At 56.1% G+C, this 18,544-nt stretch overlaps 1 protein-coding gene across 1 annotated transcript in view; it reads left to right on the top strand.

Annotated features, from left to right (window-relative positions):
* The window catches only part of LOC111144656 (family with sequence similarity 53 member B), a 101,751-nt gene that overhangs the window by 20,959 nt on the left and 62,248 nt on the right, over positions 1–18,544 (top strand). The window contains exon 2 of the mRNA XM_022499051.1: positions 12,032–12,287. Coding sequence (XP_022354759.1) covers positions 12,210–12,287 — 78 coding nt within the window. The 5' untranslated portion in view covers positions 12,032–12,209. The remainder of the gene's footprint in view (positions 1–12,031; positions 12,288–18,544) is intronic.

The raw sequence follows: 18,544 nt of genomic DNA, 5'->3' as shown, positions 1-18,544 counted from the left end.
CGCAGGTTCCCAGGAGGGGTGGGTGCTGTCAGGGCAGGGATTTTGTGCGGGCTGCGGACTCTGCTAGCGCTCTGCTGCTGGGAATCCATGCACATGATGCAATTTAATGCCCCGATCTTTTCTTCCTCCATGTTTAAGAAGTTGTTTTTAAAAGAATAAAAGTATGTTCTTGAAGCATAGGCATGTAAAAATAATTATGTAAAGTATATAATGCAAGTACATATTGCACAAGAAGTCAAAAGAAGAAAATCAGAATTACCCATAGTCCTATCTCCTTTCAGATAACCATTATTTAAGCTTTCAGTGGATTTACTTTTGGGTTATTTTTTCTGTATGTTTCATGTATAGATTAAGTAAAACTTACATAGTATGATCTTAAAAAAAAAAAAAAAAAGATGATTTCTGCGGACCGAGAGGTGTCATACTTGGAGTTAGTGTTAACAACACAATTGTGAAAGCTGGGGGAAACCCCACAAGCAGGAGAGGTTTCAATAGCTTTTGGCACTGGGAAAGTTGAGGCTTGACTTAGCGTGGTGAATGTGTTTTTTCATTCAACAAACATTTCCCGAATAGCTCTTGTGGCAGGTACTGGGGACTTGGGACTCTGGCTGGGCTTGTGCCCTCCAGAATCTTACACAGTTCATTTCATGCTCTTATGGTTCAGGCTGTGCCCAGTGAACAAGGCCTTCCTGGAAGAGGTGGCAGCTGGGTGGAGTCTAAGAAGTGAGAGTGGTTCTCCTGGCTGGAGGCTGAGGGGGGCATGGGAGGAGCAAGGAGCTGGTTGTAGCCAGAGAGACCAGCATGGACAAAGGTCTGGATGCGTGCAGTCGCATAGTGTATTTTGGGGAATTACAAGCATTGTGTGTGTGTGTGTTAAGTGTTTAAGAACAGGCAATATATGCGTATGTTACAAATTCAGCAGTGACAAGTAACTCTCCCTGTCCCCCAGTCACGTTATCTCCTCCTCCTCCCGGGAGGAACCCCCGGTGGCCTTTTCTCGCTTATCCTCCCACAGCTGTACCCTGCATGTGCGAGCACATACCGATATATGTATATATAGTTTAGATTTTTTAAAAAAGATTTTATTTATTTATTTGACAGAGAGAGAGCACAAGGAGGCAGAGAGGCAGGCAGAGAGAGAGAGAGTGAAGCAGGCTCCTTGCCAAGCAGAGAGCCCGATGCAGGACTCGATCCTAGGACGCTGAGATCATGACTTGAGCTGAAGGCAGAAGCTTAACCCACTGAACCACCCAGGCGCCTCTATATAGTTTAGATTTTTTTAAAAAATTATCTATGTTTTGCATAGGTCATCCTGCATGTGGTTCTCGATTCAAAATGAGCAAAATGGTGTTCTTTGAGGAGTCTCCTCTCACTTCTCTTCCCAGCTACCTGCTTTCCCTCCTTAAAGACCACTGATGTTAAGTTTCTTTTGTATCCTTCCAGAGACTTCTAGATCATGAGAATCATTTAGTTTCACCCAGATGGGAGTTGATGATGTCCACTGTTCTGGTCTTTGCTACAACTAGATTGGAAGATGATTTCCTAATAGTATGTGTTGAGGGCTCTTGACCTTTCGAAGAGCTGCCTTTTGTCCGTTGCACAGGTGTTTTTGCATTTGTATACCCTGCCCCTACTGCTGGGCTGTTAGGTGGTTTTCTGTCCACGAGCAGGACTCTCTGGAAGGCAGATTAATTTGGTACGGTGGGCTCTTGGAGCACAGGGGTGATACAGGGGCATGGGGACTTTGCCCATAGTACGTGTTGGGTTCCTCTCTCTGGAGGTTGACTCATTCCTCTTTGTGGATGGCAAGTGAATTTTAAATTGGGTTCTACTGAGAGTTTTGGAGAGAAACTCCCTTATTCCTTTGCTGCCTGCTATCAATGATGCCCTCTGTGACGTCGGTGGGATTCACCTGGGCTCATGAAGTGTGTTTGCGCTGGGCCATGGTCAGCAGCACTCAGAGAAACTGCCTCTTGGGTACCTGTGCCAGACTCAGACCCTCCTGCCACCCACAGTGGCCAGGCGAGGCCAGACCAGGGGCCAGGAGACGGCACGCAGGGCGGCTTTGCCAGCCAGTCTGCCGGGAGCTCGTGGACATGGAAGACACTCCTGGGCACTGGCTGGGCTTTGTGCTTTGTGACTATCACAGGTCTATTAAATGTTTCGTTGGTTTATTAATAATTGAAGTGAGCAAGCATCTGCCCAGGCAGAGAACTGGCCAGGGTGCGGGGGATGGGGGGTAGTGGGGAGAGAAACCCCAGGATAGCTTTGTACTTAACCCATAAAGTTGCAATGCCAGTTTCTGAACTTGAGAAAGTCTGATTTGTTACCGTGTTCCTTGCTTTTTGAAATGTGCTCTGCTTCTTAGTATATTTCATTTTGCTTTTTATTTGACTCACGTATCAGTTGTTAGTAGTTTCCACTTCCTTGGGAGGAGGGCCTCTGGCTCCAGCTCCTCCCATCACCTCTGCGGTGTAAGCGCTCAGTGAGGGCCTGTGGGACGGTGAACACAGCTCAGATCTCATCGGGCTTTTCAGGGGTGATAGCCTGCTGTTTGTTAGCTTATCACTGAGAGCACCCAAAACTGGTTTGGCGCCCAGATGCCAGCCTCTGACCAGTACCTGTTAAGTTGCACCCGTTCTGATCCCATCCCCTAATGTAGTCTGACAGCTTTGTTTCCTTTAGTGTTATTTCCAACTCTTAGGACGTTGCTAATCTCTGTCCACCTCGCCTCGAGTTCCCCCCGGTCAGGGGCACTGCTGGGTTGTGCGGCGCACTTGCTCTTGCGCATTTGGTAAGTCCTGGAGATGAGGCTCTCAGCGGGGCCGGACCCTTCCCCGAGAGCCGAAGGCCACTGCGTGCTGGCTTTGGGAGGCGCCCCAAGGCCTGGCTCTAGAGTTCCGCTGCTGACTTACTGAAATGGACTTCCGCAGTGCAGGGCAGGCCGGCACCCACACTGGGTTCTGGTGACTCCGGGCTGGGGACAGTGACAATAAGACAAGCATGGCAGCAGCTGGTGCATTTGGCAGTTTTTCACGCTGTCTGTGGACAGATAGTGGAGCGAACCTCTTTCTTCCGGGGCCATTTCTGATGAGGAGGATGGTGTGCTCACCTTTGGGAATCAGGTCAGCTCTCCCAAAGACCTTTGGAGTCTCAGAGCCATCACAGTGCAGGTGGAAGGCTCTAGAATGGCTCAGCAGGGCTTCCAAGGCTGGGGGCTCCCCCTCGCCTTGCTCCTGCACCCACTTTCTGCCAAAAAATCAAAAAGGGGCTCAGGACCCAGTAAGCAGCTGCTGCCCAAGCTGCTCATATTCATTTCATAGTCAGTTCCAAGGAACTTGCGGGGCCTGCCTGGGCTTTGCTTTGCAACAGGACCTCAGTGAAGCCCTTCTTTTTTTTTTTTTAAAGATTTTATCTATTCATTTGAGAGAGAGACAGTGAGAGAGAGCATGAGCGAGGAGAAGGTCAGAGAGAGAAGCAGACTCCCGCGGAGCTGGGAGCCCGATGCGGGACTCGATCCCGGGACTCCAGGATCATGACCTGAGCCGAAGGCAGTCGTCCAACCAACTGAGCCACCCAGGCATCCCAGTGAAGCCCTTCTTAAGGAGAGAGTCTCTTTCTCTGTTGGGCCTTTTTGCAGAGTGCCCCATGGCCAGAGCGAGCTTAGTAGGGTCCGTCCCACCCTTCGGAATCCCCACCCCAGGAGGTAGCAGAGAGATGACTTTGGGGTTTTGACCTGAGAGGTGCCGTGGAGCTCAGGCATACCTGTCGTTCGTTGTAACAGATCGGTCAGGCAGCTGAGTCTCTCGCGTTTGCTTTTGGCAGATGACGCTGGTCTTGAGTGCATGGTGGTGCTTGCTGTATGAAATGGGTCGAGGGGGGAAGGCGGAAGGCTTGGTGTAAGATTGTTGCCTGTCTGATTGATCTGTGTACCCGACCCGGGAAACCAGGTTGGCCGATATGACTCAGTCGGGTCAGGAGGGTGACGTACCGTAGGAAGATGAGATGAAGCTGTGATCTGCGAGTGGGCGGCAGATGGGAAACCTAGTGGTGCTCATGTCCCTCCCCATCTCCTAGAGCCTTTTGGTCCGTCCTGCGTCACCTCCAGGGTTTCACTGTGATACTTGTTTTGATGGTGTTTGGGGCCCCAAGGCCCCTGAGATAAAGAGATCGCTGCTCTCCTAGCTGTGTCCCGAGTGCCAGCTGCTGAGTGATTAGGAGCCCCCAGCGGGGTGACCTGGCAGTTCTGTGGGAGTCGCACTGGGCTGCGGCCACGGGCTGAGCTGGAGTGCTTCTTCCTGCCTGTGCAGCTTCTGGAGCCATACTAGCGTGAAAGCCACGAATGCTGCCCGGTTGGGGGTGGCTCGTCTTGCAGGAGCGTGAGAATGTAGCGGTCTGTGGACGCTGAAAGTCCAGAAACATTTTAGGAAGAGGATATTCTTGCTGCAGGGGTGGGAGATGAAGGTGTGAAAGCTGGTGAATGACTAACATCCTGGGCCTCCAGGAAACTTCTAATTCAGAACGTGGTGAGTGTCACTGAAAGACACTGAGATGCCCCAGCGTGCTTGAGGACAGAGCTTGGAGAATGAACGTACACAACAGCCCCGTCTCTCTCCATTGATACGTAGGAGAGGGGCTGGTTCTGTAACGCCACCTCCCCCAGCCGTGCGTAACCTGGAGGTCGCCAGCAGAGCAGAACGGCTCCCAGTTTCCCACTTCGCTGTGTGGGAGGGCCCCGCTGAGGCTCCTGACGGCAGTGAGGAAGGAGTAGGCCTGTGCTGTTGTCCAGTTTCCTGAGGCCTTGAGCACGACAGGCCAGGTTGGAGCAGGATCGGGAAGGCTGGCCTGCACACAGCCCATGCCAGCAAATGCTCCGGGATGGGCCCTGTTGCCGTCCTCTGTCACAGTTCACACGCCCTCGGATCCATGGTTGAGACTCTGTGTACGCTCAGAGTTCCTGTTTGCATGTCACAGGAGAGGAAACCGAGCCTCAGAGCGGCACAGTGACCTGGCAGGTGGCTGCACGTAGACGCTCACTCGTCAGAAATGGAGCTCCTCTGGCCCAGGCCCGCATTTGACAGGAGGAGGCCCAGAGATGGAGCATGGCTTGGCCAACAGGCAGAGCTGCTCGGGAGCAGGGCCAGCAGCAGAGCCCACGTTTCCGGAGCCTTGCTGGCTCTACCCAGACCACACTGCCTCTGGTTTGAGCTTCTCTACTTTGGATTTTGCTTTAAAAAAATTTTTTTTTTCTTTAACTCCTTGCCTCTTTTGGTTTTTCCTCATGGTTTGATTAAATTCACTATACTTGTAAATAGGTCCGACTGAAGAACAGGTCATGGTCGTCTTAGGCTAAGTGGCTTAACATTTCAGATTATCTTTGGGGCCCTTGCTGTGTCTCACCATCCTCTGCTCTCTGCCCTTCTCTCCCACGCCCCGGTTTGGAGGCGAAGGTGGTGTCTGGCTCTGTGCTCTGTAAGTACTGGTTCTCTTCCCCTCCCTCCCTTGTCCTTCATGTCCTTCCTTTTGAGTTTGCTTAGCAAGTTCTAGTCCACAGCATCTCGTCTCTCATGGTGGCTGGTGGGTTGAAATGACACGAACCGTAGTGAGAATTACTTGAGTGTCATCGGAAACTTGTCTGTCGGGTGTTTCTCATTGATAAACGAGCTCCTGACAAGTCATGCATGCAGCTGGCTTTGCTTTCAAGAAGTGACACCGGCTGTCTCGTTCCCATGTTCAGATTTGTTTTGGCCCTGGGTCTCAACCCTCTCATGTCCCTGAATAATGTCACCCCTCCCCTCCTCTCAAAATGCTATTTGCTTAAACCCCAGGAAATCCCTACAACACTGAGAGTGACCGTGTCAAGTCCCAGAGAACAGAGTCCTGATATGGTTCAGTGGCTCATTTTACTGGTTTCTTTTTTCCTTCCAGGAAGATAGTCTCATAAGGGGGCTTGCTCGACTTTGTTCAGCCAAGGGCGTGGGTGGGTTCCTTGCTAGGCAGGTGATGTGACTGCTGGTCCTTCTCCAGATGTGGACCTTTGGTGGCCTTTGGTCACCTGAGGGACTAGGCCAGGGAAGGTATGTTCATCTCAGTTACAAAGAAAATGCCTCCAAGGAGACACCTCACTTTGGGGTGGGGAGTGAGGGTTGGGTTGAGCGGGTGGTTGACCTCTTCTCCCCCGAGAGTCAGACGTGGGCACATGCCAGCTGTGAGTCTTTAGGTCATTTTGTCTCTTGTAGCCTAGTTTCCTCTCCCCCGACGCCCCCCCCAGATCCCCCCAGCATGTGCAACTGGGAGCCCCGAGTGAGCACGAAAATCAGCAACAGACTCAAGCGTCCAGCAGCCCCATCCTAGGAGTAAGGTGCTTGGAGGACTCACAAGCCCGTTTCCTGCCCCCAGCAGCTCACGCTGCGGCTGAGAAGATGTGACCTGTGTTAGCCGCACACAGCTAATAGAGGCCTGCACTCTGCTTGGCCTGGGGCACGCCGAGGACTTCATGCCTTCAGGGACCACCCTGCAGAGTCTTACCTCCTCAACCTTCCACGTGAGGGGTCAGAACAAGGATCACATATTATAGATGACAGAGGGTGAGCTTAGCAGAATCATGTCGCTCCCGCAGGGTTCTGCCGCTCCTCTGGGACTGAGCTGGGTGGCCGTGTGGCTTCCGGACGGGGATCCACTGCTCTTTCCCCGCTCTCCTGACTCCGCCGACAGACCCGGATGTCAGGTTCCTGCTATGGCAGGCTCCGGGCAGAGACCAGAGGATGACTGAAGCAGGCCTACACCCAGACTCTGCAGGTGGACGGGAGGGCCCCCCATGGGTCCTCTAGGAACGGACTTGGACAGGAGGGCAGGGTGGCTGTGGTGGAGAGGCCACTGGAGGCAGAGGCCTGGGGAGAGGTGGCAGATGGATGTGGATTCCAGCTGGTGTAGCAGGAAGCCAGCACGACTCCCCCAGGGGACTGGGGACACCCCAGTGTTCATGGGGAGCACCTCACCTTCCACATGGCGACTGGCCTAGCTGCACATCCATGCTGTTAGGATAGACGGCACTGACGCCCTCTTGCCTCCCTGCACCCTTGCCAGCCATGGAACCCTAGTGCTGTGTCTCAGCAGTAGGTTCCGGAAGGTTTGGTGCTTGGCCTGGGATACCTCAGGATGAGCTGTGGAGATGAGGACTGCTACAGACCTCGTGTCTCTGCTTCCACATTTGGTCAGTTTAATTGAGAAATACGTGAAGGGTCATTACGATGAAATGCACAGATCCTGGAGTAGAAGAGTCAGGGTCAAGACAAAGGTTTTGGAGTTCAGCAGATGTGGCCCGAGTCCTTGTGCTGTCCCTCACAGCTGTGTGACCTAGGGCCTGTGCCTCAGTTTGTCGCTCTGTAGAATGGAATAGCAATAGGGCCCACGCGCAGGGACTCCGTGGATGCACTAAGCTGAGAATCCAGCAAGGCTGCCGTGGGTCTTATTTTATTCATGCTCTGCGGAAAGGTAGACTCTGCTTCACACTTAGTTCCGCAAATACAGACCAAGGAGATATTAGGCAAATGGTGAAAACAAAATGCAGTTTCTCCCTGGATTCTGTCTCTCCCGTGGAATCCCCTCAGATTGACAGGGTTTGGTGTTCCTTGCGTCTAGGGTGTTACTGTATCTACTGAAGAGGCCGTTTGTCTCTGGTTTTCTGTGTGTTGAAGGTGGTGGAGGCACAGCTGTCTCTCCTCACTGACCCTTCCGGAGGCTGGAAGTCCTGGGCACCTGGGCCAAGGGACATCACTGAACTGTCTCTCTGGAGCCCACACATTCCAGCACCAGGTCCCTTTACTGAGCCTCTGGGCCCTTTTCCTGACACTAACTGGGTCTGGAAAAGGAAGGGCTCTGGTGAGGTTCCCGTATATTTTAATGTTCTTCCTTCAAACTCTGGGCACGTAGCTATAGAGTCCGCAAGCCGAATGGTTTGGTTCCCTTTGTGGGACAGCTAGGAGCCTTGATTCCCCCCCCCCCCCCCCCCCCCCCCAGGATTCGGCTCCCCTGGCCACCCTTCTAACAGTTTGTCGCTGGCAGAAGGCACGGCCCATTCAAAGGTGCACTTCGCGGCGTGTCCCTAAATTTGCTCTAGGTCCTGTCCCCAGACAGCATTTGCCACACGGATGGCTGAAGTGAGGCAAGTCTAAAAATGCATGCGGCCTTTCTGAAGACCTTGCCGAAGGGGGCTGCTTCCCTTCCATTTCCTTTGATTCATGGGAGGGGGAGGGAGTGCTGAGGCATGGCTGGCTCAAGCCCTCAGGAAAGTCACTGTCAGTCACCAGGCCAGAGTGCGGTCCGTGCCCAGAGGTGGCCTGCAGGAGGCCTTCATCATGCCACCTGCGGCTCTGGGGCACTTTCTTCTACCTGGGCCAGAGCCTTGCTCCCAGTTGTTCCTTCAAAGGTGGAACCAGTCTCCCCTCACCCCCCGGCCCCCAGCCCAGCTTCACTCCCAGCTTTTCCCTGAGCCGTCCCTGGCCCCATCCTCAGACTCAACTCTAAGTCTCTGGACGGGAATTGGCATTCCTTAGTGAACTTGGCCAGGCCCATGCCACGGATCAAAGGAATCCCAGGGAATTCCAGATTGTGCCAGGCTCTGCTGGTCTGGATTTGCCTCACAAGGTCTGAGAATGTGCCTGGATCATTTCAGATGTTGCTGTGATTTAGCTTCATTCCAAAACGTGTATTGGGCTCGTGCTGTGTTCAGGGCACTGTGCTGGGCGTTGCAAAGGACCCCCTAGAATCACTCTTCCTCGACAGGTCGAAGTAGCCCAGCCCCTTGGGGAGCTGCCTGTGGCCACGTGGTAAAGTCTACACTCGGTCAGCATTGCGAGCTGTTGGTCTGGTTTGAATCTGTCTTCCCAGCTCCTTGTCCCCGTGCTGCCACCTGTCCACACACCCTCTGCTCCTGTCACTGGGGTGCTCCCTGAGTCCCACGCAGCGTGTACGGGGCAGGGCCCCATGCTTTGTCGCATCCTTCCCTCTGCTCGTGTGCCTCTCCTGCATGTTGAAATTTTGCCTATTTTCTTTTTCATGGAAAAGGTCTTGTAGGTCCTGGGTGTGGTATTCAAGCAGCCTGCAAAAGCTGCCCAGTCTGTCTTTTTATTTATTTATTTATTTATTTATTTATTTATTTATGTATTTATTTATTTGACAGAGATCACAAGTAGACGGAGAGGCAGGCAGAGAGAGAGAGAGAAAGGGAAGCAGGCTCCCTGCTGAGCAGAGAGCCCGATGCGGGACTCGATCCCAGGACCCTGAGATCATGACCTGAGCCGAAGGCAGCGGCTTAACCCACTGAGCCACCCAGGCGCCCCCGGTCTGTCTTCTACTCCAGAACGGCAGGTGCTTCCATAAGGCGGCCGCGCTTTCGGGACCACACTGTCCTCCTGCTGTACTCATCTCGCAGTGTGTCTTGGAGAGCGTTTCTTTCTGTCCTGTCAGAGTTGCCTTGTTGCCGATGTGCCTGAAGTGGCGTGGTGTCCCTTTCCATGGTTCTGCCGTGCTTCATGGAAACAGCCCCCTGTTGATGACATCTTGGTTGTCCCCACTCCTGGGCTCCTGTAGGTTGTGCTGTGTGTTGTCGGCCCTGTGCAGGGGGTTCTCTTCACAACTCAGCTGCGGTGCCCCCTCGCCCTACCTGCCTTCATCGGATTTGTGCCTGCATCCACAGAATTCCCCATGACCCCCGGGGACAGGGCTTGTGCTAGACCTTCTCTCTCCGTTTGGCACCTGCCATGTTTGCTGACCGCCCGTTTCCAGGAGCTTAAAGTGCCCCGGTATCCACCCCTCGCGCTGCCGCCCTGGGTCCTGGGCTCTCGGAGGGGCGGAGCTGCGAGAGCAGGGCCGCCCACGCTGCTCCCTCCGTCCGGCTTTGTGTCTGGTGCCAATCGGCTTCATCCCGATGGCCTAACACGTTTCCATGGCGACGGACTCCCACAGTATCATTCTTACTGGCCACCTACTGTTTCACCAGAGGGATGGGCCATAAGATGGCCTGTTCCATCCTGGTGAAATTTAGCTTTAAAAAAATTTGATGAAATTTATCTTTAAAATAAAAATCCAAGAGGACAGATAGATGCTTGGGCGTCCGCTGCTGAGAACGGACGGGGACCTACAGTCTCCCTGATGAAAGTGGGGGCAGTGGCTACTATTTATCGAGCGCTTCCTCAGATGAGCTAGGGCTTCTCCCTGAGCACCGGGCTTGAGCTCTGTTTTCAGATGATATAGGAATCTTGCGAAGCAGGCGCTGTGGTCCCCATGTTATGGAGAGAGAAACAGGCTCACAGAGTAAGTAACTTGGTAAAAGTCACTCAGACAATGCATTTCAAGAGCTGGGATTCCAACCCAGGTGTCTTTGACTCAGGACCTGAGCTTGTAACCACCAAGCCGTCCTGCCTTGTTAGGGAAGATGGAAATGGGGGGTGGGGGTGGGAAGGGCAGGTCCCCCCTGGGCCTCGGGCCAGTGGCCGGCTGCTCCAGAAGCGAATGAGGCTGCACCCAGAAAGAAGATGGCCGCCAGTGGGCCTTGCCTCCGCCCCTGAAGCGGCACAAAGGGTCCCTTTGAAGGGCGAGTCCGTAGCACCCTCCTACCCTGCTCCCCAGCCAAGCGTCCAGGGGGCTGGCGGGCATTTCTGGCTCGGCTTTCTGGCCTGAGCTGGGAGGAGTGGTCTGACATTCTTTCCTTGAGCAGCTCATTCTCGGTCAGAATGTGTTGCTTCTAGACTGAGGTGGTGTTCAAACTCCAGTGTGATCTGGGAGCCTGCATGCCACCAAGTCTCTTCCTGAACAACCCATCCTTGGAAAATGTATTGATTCCCACCCCCCTTCCCTGCTCTTGCACTTTGGATGAACCTTGTTTTCGAAGAACAGTAGAAGGTAATTTTCCTGTGCTTGCCAGCTGGCCCGTAATTGAGCAATTCCAATAACACCCACTGTAAAGTCTAATCGAAGTAAACAGGAAAATATGATTTACAATCTGGACGGCAAGTAAATACCAGGGTGCAATTTTTACACAGAGCAGCAGATTCTGAAACATTTTCCTGCACGGAGCAGTTTGTTGCTAATTACAGATTAGGAGCTGCCATTTTCTGCTATTTTTCGTTGTTATTTTTCACTTTGTGAGGGTGATCTTCAGCTTCCTTGCATCCATGTGACTTTCTCTGAAGGTGTGACCACAGAGGGGTGGGCTGGGGAAATAGGATCAGAGAAAGTAACGTGTAGAGAGCGAGTTCTCGAGCCTGAGCTAAGGCCCGGCTCTCAGCATTTGCTTGGGGGGGTGACGCGGGAGGAGGCGCTGGTGGGCTGTGCAGAATGGTGCCACGAGGGGTCCTGTCACTGCTGGCAGCTCTGGGTGGCGTGGGCAGGCTCTGCGAAGGCCGTGACTTGCTTCGGCTCAGTCTGCGGAAGGAGGCAACACCGGGGGCCTTGCAAATGTGTGTTTTGAAACGTGGCGCTTCCAGCAGTGGGAAATATGTGCCTTTAAATGGACACCCCCCCCCCCCCCCCGCCACTCTGCGACTCTTCCAGTAGCTCCTGTTCATAATTCAGTTGAGCACAGCAGCCACCTCGCTGCCTGAGGCCGCCTGAGGGCTGGTTCCTTCAGTTTTGACCGTGGGGTTGGTGTCTGTCTGACCCTCAGCCTCGGGCATATACTGAAGCTGTCTGTTAAGCCAGCCGGGTTTAAGATGCCATGTGACTTGAGTACACTCTGGGGACAGCAGATTGTGACCAACCCAGACCCTGAGCTAGGTCTTAAAGGTGCCATGTGGCTGAACGGAGACCCACTGCTGTACCCACTAGAGCGTGGGCTTTAGGGGTGCCCCAAGGCCAGCATGGGGGATCCTGAGAAGGGGATCCCGGCCTTTGCAGCCAAATGCCTCTCCTTCAGCAGGGAGGCAGTTCTGTTTCCGAGCGGGGCCCCAGCATGGGGGTACACGGCCGGGTCTCTCGGGGACCCGGTCTTCCCAAGTCCTAAATCCCTTGCCTTTTTCTGTTGTCTTCTCAGGGCGTTTCCTGGAGGAGCCCTTCGCCAAGCGTGAGCAGCCGATCGGGAACTGCTCCTGCTGATGCCAGGCCACCTCAGCCCTGGGAGGTGCCCAGCAGGCCACCTGTGCCCAAGTCCGCCCAACTGAAGATGGCTCGTGGCCGCCCTGGGATGGAGCCCAGCGCCTGAGATCCTTACCATGGTGATGATCCTAAGTAAAAGCCTCGACAACCAGGGAGCCGACGCCATAGCGTGCAGGACCTTGAACCCTGAGCTGGTAAGGACCTAGTGGGCCTCATTTCCCTGATGACCTCTTCCGAGGCCTGATGTCCAGGTGGGGCTGTGGACTGCACGTGTGGGCTTAGCAGACTGAGTCCAGAGTGGCCAGGGCAGAGCCCTGGGAGATGCGGCAGGCTGGGGCAGCGGGCTGAGGTGCGCCAGAGCCCGGCAGCGTGCTTGCAAGAAGTAGCCGGCGGAGGCCCCGGCGCGCGAGGAGGGAAGGCCGGCACCCTGGTGAAGACCACGCGAGGCTCTGCCGCCCTGCCGGGCTGAGGCTGACATACCTTGTGGCCTCTGCCTGGTAAGGGGAGGCAGTTTCCCTGAAGGGCGGTGGTGCCCGAGTGGGGGTGAGATTAGGCCGCCCTTCGGAAGGCTGGTGCAGAGCGAGAGCTGCTGCCTCAGGAATGTCAAGGGTGGGAGACGAGGGAGAAAGAAGGTGCGATCCGGCGGGCAAGGTGGTGGGCCTTGGTGACAGCTGCCCTCCACCGCCTTCTCCCAAAGTTGTCCTATGACCAAGTGGCCTGATGGGGTGGGCCAGAGAGGCAGACTGGCCTTCTCAGACTGAGAACAGGGTAGTCCCTTAACCTTCCAGACCTCATTCCTCAGAAGTGAGTGGGGCTGCTCCCCTGCAGGGGGGCGGGAAGGGTCCCACTCTGACAAAAATAAACCTGAGGAGGAGTTTTGCAGACAGCTAAGTCCCCAGGACTCTGCCACGTTGCCCAGCACCCCTCCTAGTGAGCCCCTCCTGAGAGCCCACTCCAGCACCCTTGTGGGCTCCCTCCCCAAGCTCACAGCAGCCGTCAGGCCGAGAGCAGACGGGCCAGGCTGGGTCTCCAACCCTTGTAGGAGGGCGGGAAAGCCATCGAGACCTGAGGCGTTTATGTACCACTGTGTGTGTGCCGGCCACTGGGCTCGCAGAATTCCACAAGCAGAGATGGGTCAGGTCTCTGCCCATCATGGCTTCCTTTCCAGTTTGCACTGAATATATATCTGGAAATATATTTGATTCCCTCTCGCCATCCTCACTGCTGCCGCTCTGGTCCCACCTGCTGCCCTCTCTTGTCTGGGAATGTGGTGTAACTGGTCTCCTGCTGCTGGCTGCCTGGCCTGTTTTCTACCAGCAGCCAGAGGGACCACAAGGCAGGTGCATCTCCCCTCGGCTCCGGCCTTCTGCTGGCTCCCCATCTCCCACCTAGCAAATGCCAAAGCCCTTACCAGGAGGCCCAAGGCCCATGTACTGTGGCTCTCTGTGACCATGCTGCTCTTTCTCTGCTCTCACCCTGCTCCCTTCACTCTGCTCAAGCCACACTCACTCAACGTGTCAAGCACGAGCCTGCCTCAGGGCCTTTGCACTTCTGTGGCCTGGACCGCTCCCCCCAGCAGGACTCCTTCCCTCCCTCTCTTTCTTCTTTGTTCACTCAGCCTAAAATTGAGCTCTGCTCGAACCACCCCCCCCACGCTTTCCTGCCCTTCCCCTTCTCTCTCTTCCCTCTCAGCGCCTGTCACTTTCTGACATTTTTATCTTGTTTGTTGAATGACTGCTCTGAAATGCGAGCTTCATAAAGGCAAGGAATTTTGTTTCTTTTGCTTGTTGCTGAGTGCCCGCCCAGGGCCTGAAACCGGGGCCTGGGGCACGGTGGGTGCTCAGGGATGTTTGTAGAGGGAATGGACGCCGGTTCCTGCTGCCCAGCGCCTCACTGCTTTAGTTCCTCTCCAGCTGCTGCCCAGGTTCACAGCCAAGGGTGCGGGAAGAGCCGCTCTGCTTTCTGCTGTGCGGGTGGGGGCGCAGGGCAGGGGGTGCTTTCCTGCTGAGATCTGAAGAATACACTGGGAGGACCGTTGGCCAGAAGGGAACGACCTCTGGGGTGAGGGCCCTCCGGAGGTCCCAAGGGAGGGTCCCTGCCCGCTTCCAGCTGTGCCATTGGCCTCAGCGGCTGCCGCAGAACCTGGTCCCCTCACGGGGCCCGCCTGGCTGGGGCTCGCCGCGGGGCTGGTCCTGGGGCATGTGGGCCCAGTTCCACTGAGCTGCTCTTAGAGGAGACGTAGCCGGAGCGCCTGCCTGCCAACGCTGGGCCTCCCAGCCCTCGCAGGGGAAGGGAAACTCATCTCAGAAGAGTCTAGGGAAGCCGACTTCCAGCCCGGCCATGCACAGGGACCAGCCCAGAACAACCCCAGATCATCTCGGTCCAGTGCTGACGTCCGTGAGGCGGAAGGGAGGGTGAAGGCACGTTAGAATGTGCCCTCCCCTGCAGGCAAGGTTGGGAGGAGCGGACAGGGCTTTGCTTCGGCTTCCTAAACTGGCAACGGCATCCTCGTGTAAATACCATCAAGATAACAACAGGAACATGGAAAAGCATTTCTCTTTTGTTTTCTAATCAGGCTAAGAAGATAACAGAAAGGGGGGGCGGTGGGCTTCATATTAAAAAAGAAAACATGAGTCACAGCCCACTTTGGAATTAGGGAAGCAGGCCCCAGAGGCCCTGGAGCGAGAGAGAGAAGGTCTCAAACTGTGGGCCACCCAGTGACCTTGGGCGCACTGGGCAAGGAAGCCTGGAGCCCCTCCCTTCTTGCCTTCTGAGGTCTCTTGTTCTTTTTCTAAAAACGAAATGCTGGTGACAAGTGACTGGTCTTGTTCCCAAGAGAGATGTAGGAAAACAGAAAAAAGGACTGACAAGTGCCCAGCGTTTTGCCTTTCCCGGCACCTGGCCCTGGGGAGAGAGAGGGCTGAGGGCCCCGCCTGGACCCAGCATGGGCCTGGCTTACACAATGCACACAGTGAAGACTGCTCAGTTCCCCTTACACCCCCCCTCCCCCCAGCTCTGCTGGTTGCTTTCCTCTGTGGAGTGGGCTCTTCCTCCTAGTGTTCTAACATTAGCTGCTGCCGCTGGAAGGCAGCCCAGACGGTTGACCTCGGGAGCAGTGTTCCCCAGCCCCTTCCCACACGCCCACACTCAGCCCGTGGCCTGTTCTCCCAGGCCATAGTGACCGTCTTCCCTGGCCGGGCCTGCCTCCTCTCCCTGGCCGGTGTCTCAGCTCTCTCTCAAGTCTGGAGGCTGTCTTGGAGGAGAGGGTGGAATGTGGCTGTAGGCGGCCTTGCTTTCCCCAGCCTCAAGGTATTTCCCATAGTAGGCGACACCGGGTCCGGGAGCTGGTCCTTCCCTTCGTTCTTGTCAGGTTAGGAGGCCCGGGCTGTGATCTGCCCAGTGGGGAGAGTCCGTGGCCATGTCAGGCCTCGCACCCAACTGCCTGGGGCAGAGGGTCTTCATGTTCGCGGCTCCCCAGAGCTGGCACTGGGCTCACCGGCCCCAGCCAGCCTCGCTGGCGGGCCCAGGCTGGCCTGAAGTCAGACCCCAGAGGGGCACAGATGTCTGGGACAGTCTGAAGCCTCTTGCCTGAACAGGCTGGGCCTTGGCCAACCCTGAAGCCTGGGGAGCCCAGGGAGCCTGGGCCTCTGCTCCATCCCTGTCAGTGAGTCTGAGAACCTCTCTACATGGCCGCTCATCCCTTCTCGGCTTCTCTTGTCCTGGTCAGGCCTGGCCCTGTCTTCTGCTTTCCACTGCCATGGTCTCGCTGTGTTCCTTTTTGGAGGCTGGGGTGTTCTTGTTCCGCTCGAGGGCGCGAGGAGGAGCCTGCCCGTGTCGCGTTGTGGTTCCCCTTAACAGTGTTGTGGGGAAATAGTGACACGACGGCTTTGGTCAAGAATCTGCAGAGCAAAGCTCTGAAGAAGCGTGATGAAGGCCAGAGAAGAGCTGCGCCGTGTTCCGTCCGAGCTAGTTCTTCATTAAGACTGGACTGTGTCTTTATCTAAGTCAGTCCTTCTCTTTCAGCCGGACAGATGGCCCCTGAAGCCCCGGTGGGATGTCCAGCTTTTGCTTTCCCTGTGGAGGGTTTGATTCCAAAGCCTTCCCTTGTGCTCTGAGGACTCTCACAGAGACCCGGCTGGGGCGGGCTGGAGAATAGGTGCGTCGCAGTGGGAGAAGCGTTATGGGGAGCTGTGCTCCTTGTGCTCTTCCTGCCAGCCCCAGCCGAGGCCTGGGTGCCGACTCTGATGTGCGCGGTGAGTGTCGTGTGAGCCCGAAGCTGGAGTCCCCACGGCCTGCTGGGCCTCGCCGTGCCGGGACTGGCCAGCCCGTCCTCCTGCAGTGATGCGGAGGGTGTGAAGGTTGGGAAGACCGGCTACAGACTGGTACAGACCAGCAGGAATTTTGTCACAGTCTGGGCATACCGGGGATGAATTGGCTCGGGCCAGTCTGGAGCCCAGAGTGGACCTTAATGTTGGGCTCAGAGAAACCCGACAGCGGCCAGGGTATGCCTGCGCCTGACATCTTGGGAAGCTGTCAGGAGAGCTGGCGAGGGAGGCCCCAGAAAGGTCAGGGACAGGGCAGCTCGGAGGGTTTTGGAGGCACGTGCTCGAGGCAGGCTGGGGGCCCCCCACTGGGGCCCCTCACTTCTTCAGTCCAGGCTCGGAGCCCCAGAGCAAAGAGGACCCGGTCCTTTACGCCAGCGTCCCGTGACCGTCTCTCGTCAGCAGAGGTGGAGGCGTCGTCCCGCATCGTCCCGCCGAGAAGCTGTGCGGTGTGGAGGGAGGAGTCCCAGTGCAGGAGTCGGTGCTGAGGGCAGAAGGAGGTCACCCACTTTCACGTGCTCCGTGAGAGAGCGGGGATGGAGCTCACTGAGAACAGGGGACGTGGAGGTGTTCCTTCCCGTCGTGAGATCTGAGTGCGAGTGATCGCTGTCCTCTTACTCCCCAGCTGTTCGGCGGGTGCTCTCTCCCCTTCTCCACCAAGTTTTGATTTGGCCTGAGCCCATCGATTTGGGGAGGTGGCAAGTTTTGCCCAGTGAAAGTCTGTTTCCATTGGCCCTGCATTTGTTGGGTGAGTGGCGGCAGGAGCAAGATAAGTATGGGCAGACAGGTGGCCATTGCTCTCGGTCACCAGATAGTCACATGGTGCCTAGTCTGTGCTGGGACAAGATGGCAGCCTTAAGAAGCTTCATTCTCAGGGCATAATAAGCACAGAAGCAAAGGAACAGACGCAGGCGGTGCTCTAAGAAGAGAGTGTGCGTGGGGAGGGTGCCCTTTGGCTGGGATGGTCAGGGAGGGTGGCCTGGTGAGGAGCCTGTCATGGAGAGACCTGAGGTGGTAGCACCGCACATGTCTCCTGTGCCCAGGCTTGGCTCTCACGGGCTGGGTGGCTGTGGGGAGAGGGGTGGCCGGGTTCTCTTCTGGTGGCTGTGGGACGTCATGGGAGCAGAAGAGCAACTTCAGCTGGCCTCTGGGTTCTGGGTGGAGAATGGAGGGTGGGCCCAGGGCACAGGCCCTCGGACCAGCTAGGAGGCTGGTTTGGTCTCCCCGTGGAGGGTGGTGGCTCAGAGCAGGGCTTCGGGGGCAGTGAGAAGCACTCCCATTCCAAGTGTGTGTCCTCCAGCCTGGGGAATGAATGGTCTGCAGCCAACGGGGCCTGATCCTTGCTAAGTGAACGAATGCATGAGCCAGGAGAGCCTGGGAGCCCCTGTGGCTCGGCCCGGTACTCCGCTCTATAGGCCCAGACCCCAGCCTCTCTGGTGCCCACACAGGTGTCCGCAGTCCCTGGGAGGGCCCGGATCTGGAGGGCCCCGCCTTGCCCCACTGTCTGGAGCACACCGGCTTTGTGGAAGGACAGGTCAGCGGGCTGGTTCCCTGGCTCGCTTCCTATTGTCTGTAAACCCCAAGCCCTCCTCGGTGGGCCTGCGTGCCAGCGCTGCAGACAGGCGGCTCCGGGCTCCTCGCTGTCTTCTGCTGTCCCCGGCCCGATCTGGGTTTGGGTTTCTGTGGGCCACCGGCCTTGGCTCACTTTGCCACCTGCCCCCCAACCCAGGTGTGGGCCGGGGACTCTGGTTCCCCAGCGGGTATTTGCTTGGCACCAAGGTGCTCCAGCAGTCAGAGTCGTCTCCCTTGGCCGCCAAGGACCCTGGCCTAGGCAGAGCCCGACTCATGACTCTGCACCGTCCCCCTGGAAGCAGAGCCTGCCTGGCGTCCGCGGGCTGCGTGCTTGGTTGTTTGGGGCTGTGTGGCATGGAGGCAGGCTCTCAAGTCATTGTCACCCTTTCTCCATTCGGTGGCTTGGCTGTGGGCCTTCTGTGCGGATCCCGCTGCGTCAACCACGTCATTTGGGAGGGAGGCAGACACAGCCGTCTTCCCCTTTTTACTGATAATCCCCCGGATGACTGTGAATGGGATGGTTCAGTCCGGGAGGACAGCCTGTCTTGCAAACATAA

The sequence above is a fragment of the Enhydra lutris genome, unplaced genomic scaffold, assembly GCF_002288905.1.
Source record: "Enhydra lutris kenyoni isolate GAN:26980312 unplaced genomic scaffold, ASM228890v2 scaffoldscaffold12, whole genome shotgun sequence".
Lineage (NCBI taxonomy): Eukaryota > Metazoa > Chordata > Mammalia > Carnivora > Mustelidae > Enhydra > Enhydra lutris.
Note: the sequence above shows the minus strand (reverse complement) of the source record. Positions and strands in the feature narration are given on the sequence as shown.